This window comes from Euprymna scolopes, chromosome 5 (genome assembly GCF_053919585.1).
Source record: "Euprymna scolopes isolate OS-2025 chromosome 5, ASM5391958v1, whole genome shotgun sequence".
NCBI lineage: Eukaryota > Metazoa > Mollusca > Cephalopoda > Sepiida > Sepiolidae > Euprymna > Euprymna scolopes.
In genome coordinates this window covers 65,609,224-65,621,639 of record NC_136486.1, presented here as the reverse complement: position 1 = coordinate 65,621,639, position 12,416 = coordinate 65,609,224, and the positions used below count along the sequence as shown (strand labels likewise).

Sequence of the window (12,416 nt, the reverse complement as noted above, 5' to 3'; positions counted from 1 at the left end):
GTTATTTTTCCAACTGTGTTTTAATAAAATCTTCTTTCATTGTGTTTATAGGTCAAGTTTATTCGTACCGAGTCGTCTGGGATTCTTGCTTCTGTTATAGTAATCAGTAGACATGTTCCATTACAATTTCATCAGTTTACGATATCTACGTTTTTAATTGGTTGCTTCTGTAAAAGCATTCCATATATAAGCTATTATCTGTTGTTCATTTCTTTCTCAAATTTTTTGGTTAGGTTTGTTATTTTTACTGCTCTCTGTTTGATCAGTATTCATTTAGTACCTGAAATCTGAAGAGACACTTACATATCCGATGTCTGAAATATTTACGTTTGAGAAATTAAACGAGCAAACATTCACAAAGTAACGTATTGGCCCCCTTACTGGTTAACATCCAAATATTTCTTCTGAGTACCATGTTGTGCAATAGATATTATGGAACATTTTTTTTTGTTTTGATATTTGTGGCAATTCCTCGGTCTATCATCGATAGGTTTTATTTAAATATCATATCAATATATTTTATATATTTTTAAAACTATTTTAACATTGCCCTCCCTACCAATATATATTTTAACGGAAGTTCAACAATTTATCTGTGAATATTTTTTTTAATATGGCGAAAAGATTGTAACAACTTGGAAAGATAAAAATAAGTAAATTGTATCATCATCATCATCATCATCATCATCATTTCATTATATTATTACGCTTATCGCTCCGGCCGTTATCATGCTGTGCATCCCTAAAAAAGGAAAGTTGAATATTGGTGTCGCTGTTGAGGAAGAACTAATAAAAATGATTCGTCTTTCTTGGCGTCTTGGCTAAGATCAAAGTGTAGTATCTGTTCTTCAGATGCTACATTTCAATTTCTTCTCTCTTAGTGGAGGAGAAATGCTTTGCGACTAAGACAATAGTTTATCCAAGTTTAAAAAATAACGATCCTGGTGTCTAAATCTGTCCCGTAGGGATGCGTTGTGAATAGGTACTACGTTTAATGTAACAAAGTTTTAATATTACAAAAGTAACTGGGAAAAGGAATTTCTGATTTAATTAAAAAATGCTCTGAAAATGTCCTTTCTGATTAATTATAAAATGCACTGGAAATGTATTTTCTGATTAATTATAACATGCACTGGAAAATATCCCTTCTGATACTTTTTTTTGTTTACTTGCCTCCCCACAAAGACGGAGTTGGACATGAGGGCGGTTAATTTTTTTGCGGGAAAGCAGCTCTCCAAAGGGGGTACTCTGATCAATAACAAAAATAAAAATTGTGTCAGTAATGAATGATATCACCTTTATTAAGCAAGACCCAAAAAGGGGGAATTTAAGTCACTGGAATGCTGTGACTGATACTACACTCAGAAATTCATGTTGAAGCAATTGTTGCCTAATCCTCAACCATGTTAATATTTTTATGTATTAATTTCGAAAAGATGCTAAAATAGTTTATTATTTAAACATTACTTTATTTCAAGTATATTTTAAACAGTGGGGTGGGGGATATAAAGTCAATCCCGGAAATTACTCAAACCGTTTACAATTTAAATATTACTTTTTTCATGTATTTTTAACAGTCGGGTGGCACACAATATGTCAAAGTTATTATTTTACTAAGGAGGGGGCAGATAATGTGGGTACACATTATGAAAAATGGTTTTCGAAATTAGTAACATATCCAAGAATCATGAATAATTATGAAATGGAGGTTAATTGATTGGTTTGTTTGAAATGAAATAAGAAGGCCAGCAAATATATGAAATTTATCATTTTAGTAAGGTTGGGCGATAATTTTGCTTAAAAATATAAAAAAATATTGTCGAAATTAGTAACATATCCAAGAATGAAAAATGATGAAATGTGAGCTAATTGATGTGCGTGTTTGTAATGAAATAATCAGCCTATACAATATATCAAAGTTATGATTTTAGTACGGTGTGCGAAATAGTGAGTTACAAATGATGATAAATTATTGACATAATTAGTACCATATCCAAGAATTTATTACATATGATAAATGCCGCTGTGGAATTTCCACAGGTCCCGCTAGTTATTATTATTATTATTATTATTATTATTATTATTATTAGGATATATCACACTGTTTACTATCAATGATTACTCAGTAATATTCGACGAATTTCCTGGTCTGTAAGCAAGTGCAGTTCTCCCCAACAAATTTATTACAATGACTTATTATACATTATAATAATAATAATAATGTTCCCCGTAAATTGCACGCGGTTTATAAGTATGTGTCGTCTTTGCGTCTTTCAGTTAACTACCTGGTGTGTCTTTTAGATTTTTTTTTTGGTGTTATTTGTAGCTGGGTAGTTCATATAGTATATAATACTTTCCATATTTGTTTTTTTTATTTACACAAAATAATACGAGTTGCTGTAATAATGTACCGATTTCCATCATAATTATATTTATAACAATTAAACTCCTCAATGAATTTACGTAATATTTGGATTATGATATTTTCCTTTCGTCACGGGTACGGGCACTATAAATATTTTCTTTTTTTTGTTTTTAAACAGTTATAATCAGATTGATCATAAAAACTTTTTCTCTATTTTAACTTTTGTCTACTTAAATTTTAGTAGATTACAGCTCTGCTCCATATGATTCAGTATTAATTATTATAAAAAAATTCCATCTTCGAAATGAATTATCAGTTTAGCTATGATAAAATTGTAGTATCTATGCTGATACTACATACTAAGTCTGTAAGGAGGCATACAAACAGAAATTATTTTTAAAAAAATAACGTAAAGAACGTGTTAGGGTAAAGAGGCACTTGCTAAACTAATGGATTGAGTAAGGCGCGGCACAAATACACACAGGAACACATATTACCATTATAGATGCTGGTGAAAGAGACAGAAGGACAGAATGAATTAGAGACAAAGAGATTTACTTACATGCTTCCAATGTCAATTGCAGTGAAATTGATCTAATATCCATAGATAATGGAACCCTGTACTCCTGTTTAGTCCTAGAAAAATGAAATGTGTTATATTTTAGAATTTTCCAAATAGATTGTGTCATTTCAAGGAAGAAAAACACCCCAAAAATGATGAAAAGAATGGGGAAAAACGTGACGTCTTTGCTGTTACGACCACCGCCAAACCGGAAGTGACGTGGGTTTAAATTAAGGCTAAACAATCGAAAAGAGAGGATGACTTTCGACAATATCGGCGAAAAAAGCGAACCCTCCCTGTAGAAAAGTGCCTAGTTAAAGGTGAAGAAATTAATGGTTTTAGCTATTTCTTCGATATTTGTCTTCTGAAAGGTCGAACTTCAAAACGATACTCATATTACGAAAGTCTGCCCCTTCTGTCGAAAGTTTTTTAGCAGACATGCAAGCATACATACATACATTTATATAATGGTAACTAAAAATGTCCGACCCAAACTTATTAAAAAGCTTGCCCTCTCTCTGAATACCCTTTATGTAAAATTTCAAATGTTTAATCAAGAAATTGTCTGAATAATTTTGAAGAGACCGCAGCGGTCAATTGCAAACGTTATGTTCCCCCCCCATTCTTTTCTTCATTCGCGGTACGGGTTCGGGGCTGCCTTCCTATTACCACTATGTTTTTGTTTTTTTTTGCTCAACATACACCTCCAAAACATCTGGGCAATGGCGGGCTGAAATGCTAGTATATAAGGGTCGTAATTTATTGTCGTGGTTTGTCAAGTTCCTACCACGCTTTGCCAGTCACATCTTTGGCCAATTTGAAATCGACGAATACATATCCTCACTGAGCTTACTTAAACTGCATCGGACTCATACTGATATACGCCTGTGAATATTTATGGGTATAATTTTTCTGCATGGTGGAATTCAATGAAAAATCTTACACAGGTCAACGACAGGAGTTAGTTTTTGGGAGTCTCATATCGTCAATGTGCACAACAGGCAATTAAAAATGTCAAACCTGAAATACATAAGTACAATGCGAATACAATTCTTTCTTTGGTCTTATCCATTCGGGCAGTAGCAAAACTTTTTGAAACTACCGTTGTATATATATATATATATATATATATATATATATAGAGAGAGAGAGAGAGAGAGAGAGAGAGAGAGAGAGAGATAGATATATAGATATATAGATAGATATTATTTCACGGAATTCTGGCGTTAATTGTAACGCCCTGCAATAACGGTTCCCGAAAGGATTAAACACCAGTCTCTGTAGGTATTTAATAATTATTATAATAAATAATAACTTTATATATATATATATATATATATATATATATATGTGTGTGTGTGTGTGTGTGTGTGTGTATGTGTATGTGGATGCATGTATGTAAGTGTCTGCGTGTGTTTATGTATATATATATATATATATATATATATATATATATATATATATATATATATATACTTATACAGAGTGACCACAAAAAACTGGCCTCAAATCTTATTAGGCCCCGTTTCTTAGTGTTTGGTCCGATTGAAATGAAACTTTGGTCAAAACTAGTTTACTATATGAAAAAACATCACATCAAAACATTAGAGTCCTTGGACTTTTTTCTCCATTCTACAGAATATCTTCTAGATGGCCTCCATTTAGCTTTCGTTTTGTTTTGTTTTTTGGTCACCCTATATATATATATATATATATATATATATATATATATATATATATATATATATATATATGTATATGTATACATATAGAAACACGAGTGTCTGTAGGTATTTAATTATCATAGTAGACAATAATTATGACAGACCCTTTAAGAAATTCGTTTCTTATCGTTGAGCACTTTCAGTTTAATTAAAGTCGGTCAATTTAGCTCTTATGCGTAGATCATCGTATAACGGTTAGATCACTGTCTGACTGACGTAAATGAACATTAAAATGTAAGATGTTTAAAAATTCAACGTTATTTCAAGCGGTTAATGGTAACCGAATTGATTAGGTATCCGCTAATCGAGCCAGAGATGTCTCGTGATACGGGGTTCGAATCGTTCGACTGGTATTAATCGTGACACCCTGCACTGAAGATTCCCGAAAGGATGAAACACTAGTGTCTGTAGGTATTTAATTATTATAGTAGAAAATAATTATATATATATGTATATATATATATATATATATATATATATATACTAGCATGGGTACCCGGCGTTGCCTGTTTGTTTTGAGGTGTATGCTCAGCAAAAAAGGTCAATTTTTTTAAACTTTGACCCCTATTATGACCCCTTAAAATTTATTGTTTATGGCTGAAATTAAGTTATTAAGTTAGATCCATGTCCAAGGAATCTATATCAAAAATGTCACGTGTTTATACCCAAAATTGTAGGAGGAGGTTGATAGAGTTCTCAAAGGTCAAATCGTTGAACTTTGACCCCTTAATCACCAAATTTCTGTCTGAAAACAAATTACCTCAATGTTTCCAAATCTCAGTACCCTGTATATCAAATTTCGAATCTGTAGGCTAAAAATTGACAGAGTTATTGCGTAGGGAAATGTACACAGACACACACGCACACACATACACGTTCACTGTTATATTATCTATATAGATAACAGAAACACCAGTATCGGTCGGTCTCTCTCTCTTTCTCTCTCTCTCTTTCTCTCTTTCTTTCTCTTAACCAATAGAAAGGCTTTTTAAAAAATAAACAATGAAAAAAACAAATAACTGCTGTAGATATTATTACAAAATATAGAACTGCAGTGATGCACATGTTTTGTCCAAAATATTGTAAATTAGCAAAACTTATAGAGTACGCCGGCGGAGACATTTTGGTTATCGTTTTTTTTTTTTTTTTTTTTTTTTTTTACTACGGAATTACTTAAAATCACTTATTTCTTAACGACTTTTTCATTTACTAGAAGATAATATTTCAAATTTTATAGAATTAAAACAAATATATCGGTGAGAACACGCTAATTGAATGCCGCCTGGGGCGTTTATAAATGTGTAGTCCGGAGTTTATGTGTATTTTGAAATATCACACACACACACACACAGACTTATAGATGAGCTTAATTACACACACGCCCTAAATTAAAATGTAGCAATAATATTTAAAAAAAAACGACAGTTCGTGAAGAAGATATTGTTTTTAAAAAATGACTACGGATCTTTCTTTCTTAAGAAATAACAATGTAAGAAAAATTAATTAGTTAATTGTCGAATTAATGTAATTCCTATTTGAAAAGATATTAATAGGAATAATAAGATATTAAAATAAATATTTCAATATGGATAAGAATAAACAAGAAAATGTTTAAATTCAATTATTGACATAATCAGTATAAGATTAAGATTAATTTTAATAAATACTATTTAAACTGACTTGTTTAACTACAGTTCTTTCTAAAGAAATAATATGTAAACAAAAGTTAATTAGTTGATTGTAACATGTACTCAAAGTTTATACGAAACTATGGTAGAGTAAGGAAGTAATCATAAAATATTAAAATAGAAAATAGAATTTAACGTGTATATATGTATTTTTGAAAAAAAAAAAAATTAATAAATAGATTGGGAAGTAAAATAATCATAAAACGGGAAAAAAACATACAACATATTTAATTAAGATATGAACATTGATTTCTTTAAATATCATTTACACAGTTATAACAAGCCAGTAGGAGAACCAATGGATTCGATTGTAATCGAAAAAATTAAAAAACAACGACTACATGAACGGTATAAAAATGGGTTCAATTCCTTTATCTCTTAAAATCGAGATTATGAATGTATTAATTTTTATGGAGCAGTGTATTTCAAGTCTGATACGTTGCTATTTAAGAGATGTTTAAATTATATAATATTTGAAATTGTCCAAATTTTTACAAACCACTTGGAACTACAACTGGAATACACAAAATGGTGTTCTCATTTTATGTTTTTTTTGTCTCGATTTTTACGAGAGTATTATATGCATTCTCTATTATAAAAGCTGATGCATAAGTAATTGAGTCAATAAATTTGTTTATGTTTATTTTATTGGTATATGTGAATCACCGATATTTTAATATATTAAAATCTGGTTAAAATATTTACAAATATGTATATATATATATATATATATATATATATATATATATATATATATATATAAATATATATATATATATATATAAATATATGTGTATTTATATATATATATATATATACATATGTTTGTGTGTGTGTGTGTGTATGCTTCATCTATAAATCATAAACTTCCACCAAATATATAACATACGGAAAGACGGCTTGCTTTTATAAAACTACTGGAGATTGCCTTTCAAAGTGTCAAAATGTATTTTTGGTATAAAAAACACACATCAAAGGCGCTCTTTAACATAGTTTATACATACACGAACATACTTGCAAAATAAAGATGAATCAAGACAAAATAATCAAATGAATGAACCCTAACTAATGCACCTTCTAATGGTTAGAACACAAAATGATAGATATTCCAAATAAGTTTCCAGTGCAAATAAACCCCTTCACTAAACTGGTCACATCAAGGAATTGGGGACATTTATATTTCCCATCAATGACACATTCTTAGTGCGTTATAGAGCACACTGGTGATACAACCTCTACATATAAACCTATAGCCACCAATATAATGCTGCATTGTATCAGAACTCGTCAACTCTGGTATATCTGCTCACATCTAAACCTACAAATTTAAGTTTATCAGTTCCAGGCACTAAACAATGAGTAGATGCGATTAGTGAATTATGAATTATCGTTTTCCTGTATGGATATTGACTAAAACAAAAAACATGCTCGATTTGTTTTTTATAAAAAATATATATTTTGAAATACAGTAAATGTGAAATATATAAATTAATAATAAATAAAATTTACGTTATTTTTTTTTCTTTTTGTGCGTTTTAATTTTGGGCCCCATATCTTTTTATGCACATCACATCTTCTTGGAATGTCTCACTAAATAAGAAGAAAAATATTGTAAAAATGATACTTACGAAAATAGTGTACCATTAAATTTAACATCCGCTGAGATCTTATAATTTTGAATACGTATATCCCATCTAAACCCTCTACCATGAATGAATTTTACATCACCGCTTGGCATGGAAACACGGTTTATATTTACACTTAAATAGAAAAAGAAAATATCGTATTATGAATTGATTAGATCGTTTAATATGTTATTATAATTTACGCAGATAATAATAATAATAATAATAATAATAATAATAATAATAATAATAATAATAATAATAATAATATGTAATGTAGCTAAATAAAGAAATATATACCCTGCGTATCAAATTATTTACGAATTTACATTTTTTTTAATATATGTAAGAAACGAGTGAATAAAAATCAGTGAAACCTTGAAAAAATGCGTACAATAGTATTCAACTACTCCAGTAAAATACTAAAAGTGTTAAAAGCAGTATTAGCGAAACTATTGCAGGAAATATGAATATATTGATTTCAGTGTGTCAAGTTATTAACGAGGTTGAGAAAAAACACAATAAATCCATAATTTGTTTATTGAAATAATTTTCAAACATTAAATGAAATAGGAAATTTCTTTGAACACAATAGATACATAGCAATTTCTACTTTGATATAATTAGTAAGGGATGCGCGATTCTTTTTATGAATGACCTATAAAAGACGTTGGTCCACAGAATTTATCAAATTTATTATTTCATTAACAGGTATTCTTCGCGATAAATCTCGGAGAGCACCCCACAACTCATCGTTGCTCTTAAATTGGTTTCAACATGCATAGAGGCGTCGCTTCATTATATTCTAAAGCTTCTCAATTGGGTTCAAATCTGGCGAATTCCCAGCCCCTTCATCTTCCGTAGCCCAGAAAAAAAAACAATTGTTGCAAATACTCTTTGCTTTTGTTTGCTGCCGGCGAGAGAACATTATCCTGCATAAAAATAATGGGAATTTGAACGTCAACGTTTGCTTTTTTCAGCAATGGTTTAAAGCGGTCCTTCAGAAAAGCTATGTAAGCATTTGATGTCATTTTATGCCTTCTGGGACTCTACATAGGGCAAACCAAAGTACCTCCGATAATCCTAGCCCAAACCATTATTCCACCACCACCTTGTTTACGCGTTAAACACTGATGACGATGTCGCCCGTCTCATCCCTTGCTCCAGTCATCTGGGTCATCAAGAGAGACACGCACTTCATCTGTGAATAAAACTTTGGGAAAATGAAAGTTCATGTTGACCTCCCCCCCCATTTCAATCGGTTTTGCATGGGATGTTGCTTTAATGGCCGCTTAGCAGACCTTGTCGCTTCTTTCAAAAGGCGACATCGAGTACTTTTTTTTAGACATTCTTTAACCCGGCTTGGTAAAATACTTCTCGACTTGTCCGCCAAAGGTTCTTTACAGCTTCACGTTAAATTTGGAGTAGAGACCGTAGTGAAACAACTCCAAATTTACCTTTATCATCTATCTCACGAACCCTTGTATGGTCATTGACAAGGTTCTTCACATTTTGATGGTACCTTCATATTATTCTTGATGTTTCGAGAGTAGTTTTACCTTTTGTTTGCTGTTCTATAATAGTACTCTTTTCAGAACTACTCAAACCACCTTTACAACCCATTTTATTAAGTAAACAAACTACCTTGTAAATAATTTGACACACCTCAAATACCGTGGATTCAGCATTTACGATGGCAATTTATTTACGTTGCGCGGAACAGTACGAAAATTTCCCAGTACGCGCAACTCAACATTGCAAACGTTACGGAAGCTTTTGATAGGAAACTACCGATAAGATTTTGAAACTGGTAAAAAATGTTATCTCGTTAATAATTTGACATGCAGTGTATATATAGAGAGATATTTCAATAAATTTTGTTGTGTTAAATTGATAAAAAAAAATCTTTCATATATCTTATTTTATATTCAATTCCAAATAACAATCATCTTATAAGTGATTTTTAAAAAGAAGCTGGAATCTTCCGAAGATCTTTATCATTCCAATAATTATAAAAAAAAATAGAAATCTACCTGGCAAATATACATTGTAAAGACACTGCAGGAAAGGTAAAAAATCAATTTCACTTAAAGTAACGGTTAGAATTAAGTACGGGCAAGTTAATGGCTGATTCTGTAGTGACATGTTTTGAATGCCGGCTAATCATAATAATTTTTAAATTTTCGATGACTATTTGATTGTGTTTGAAAGATTTATAGTATCAAGTTAATTTCTCTTAGAAAAAAGTGCGTGATATAAAAACTGCATTGAATAATTTGATCTCAAATCTGAGAATCCCTTCATTTCACGTAAAAATTTATTGCAACAAAGATCGTGTTACCATTTTTCTAGCAAAACAGAATATAAGTTTTCTGTAATTATATCCAAGTTAAGTATTAAATTAAACTCTTAAAATAATAAATTAACACAATAAATGTACGGAACTTTTGCTAGAAAAAGTAATAATTATTCAAAAATATGAGACTGATAGGAACGAGACTTGTTTATCGTGTCAAAAAAAAAAAACTATGGCGGCAAAATCCAAAAGTATATGGAAGGACTTTTTATTTAATGCAAGCAAACCACCCGGCGTTGCTCGGGACCGTATAAGACAATGAGAAAAATTTTGAACATGCCTGTTATTCTTAGGATAGAGGAATTTTTATGTCTACATATTATTTGCCATCTTGAGCCAAGAAATATTTTACCTACCCTATGACGGGTATTACACAACATATGTATGGAATAATTGTATTTTCATTTGACAGGAAATTTCGTTACCTAGGGTTGGTTGTGTACAACACGTAATTAAAATTATTTAAATAAGTTTCCTTTGTGCTAAATTTTCGTTGTGTCACAGGTAAGAGTGAGTTTTTTTTCATCAGAGTGATATAGTGAAGAAGCACCGGATTTTTTATATGAATGTTATACTACTCGAGTATATTACATGATTTTCGATTTTTATAACTTTTGTACATCACAGATAAGAATTCTTTTGTTTTTCATGTGGGTGCTTCACCGTACAAGTACCTTATTTCCTGGGTAGAGTACTGTAGAAGTACCATTTTTTCTAATTTAAAAATGAAAGAACTCGATACTTTTAAGCAATTTTCTGTTGTGCTAAATTTTCTGTGCGTCCAGAGTAAGCATTTGTTTGTTATTTCATCTCTTGCTATAGTGAAGAAGCACCTGTTTCTCATTCATGCTATTCGATTATATAACTTGCTTTTCGGTTTTAATAACTTTATACACGTCACATGTAGGATTTTATTTGTTTTTCATATGATTATTATACTACACAAGTACCTTATTTCTTGGGTAGGATAAAGTATGAGTACGTTATTTTTAATATATACTACTCGAATATATTATATAATTTTCGGTTTGGATTACTTTTATGTACGCCACAGGTAAGATTCCCTTTGTTTTTCATATGCGTATTTTTTTCTAATATAAAAATGAAAAAAAAAAACATCGCTGCGTTTATGTAATTTTCTGTTGTGTTCCATTTTCTGTAAGCCAGGCGTAAGAATTTGATTGTTTTTTTTATCTGGGTGCTATAATGAAGAAGCACCTTTTTTCTCATATGTAAGTCATACTACTCTATTATTACCCGTGCTTTTCGGTTTTAATAACTTTCATATATTTCACAGATAAGAATATATTTGTCTTTTCATGAGTACTATACTACACAAGTACCTTATTACTTTGATAGAATTTCTTGTACACATAAATACATTAAAAAGTGATAATTGTATGTGATTTTTGGAATATGACTATACAAATATACAAATACATATAATACATAAAATTAATAATGATCAGTTAATTAGTATAGAAGTGAATCCAATATACTATACAAATCATTCATAATTATCGATTAATTAGTTTATGAGTGAATCCAATACATAGAAATATATAAGCATATACACATAATTAAAATTCATAATGATCGGTTAATTAGTTTAGGAGTAATTCCAATACAGAGAAATATATAAATATATAAAAATAATTCAAATTCATAATGATCGGTTTATTAGTTTAGGAGTGGATCCAATAGATACAACTATATAACCATATAAACAAATTTAAAATGCATAATGATCGGTCAATTAGTTTAGGGGCGAATCCAAGACAGAGAAATATATAAATATATACACATAATTAATATTCTTAATGATCGGTTAATTAGTCTAGGAGTAGATCCAATATAAATGCAATTACTTGATCTATTTACGTAATTTTTGGAATGTAACAAATAAGCTGATATATCATATATATTTTGAATATGACATTTTCGTTGCGTAAATCAAAAACATTCTTCTGTATTTTTTTAAATAAAAGTGTTCTTGTGTATTTATTACATAACATTCAAAAATCAAGAATATAGGAATGTTAAAAAAGAAAAGAAATGATGGAGATCGAAACCTCAAAACTTGTGCTAGTAATCAG

The 12,416-nt window shown here is 30.1% G+C and overlaps 1 protein-coding gene across 5 annotated transcripts in view; it reads right to left on the bottom strand.

Annotated features, from left to right (window-relative positions):
• Positions 1–12,416, bottom strand: part of LOC145276824 (bactericidal permeability-increasing protein-like) — a 230,657-nt gene that overhangs the window by 84,981 nt on the left and 133,260 nt on the right. For 4 of the 5 annotated variants that reach the window (XR_013868035.1, XM_080128173.1, XM_080128172.1 and 1 more), the window contains exons 3-4: positions 7,968–8,099; positions 2,928–3,001 (exon numbers count right to left, since the gene is read on the bottom strand). Coding sequence is in view for 4 of the 5 variants with exons in the window: in XM_080128173.1 (XP_079984299.1) it covers positions 2,928–3,001; positions 7,968–8,099 (206 nt within the window). In the remaining variant the exon portion in view is untranslated. The remainder of the gene's footprint in view (positions 1–2,927; positions 3,002–7,967; positions 8,100–12,416) is intronic. The other variant, XM_080128175.1, reaches the window with a different exon arrangement.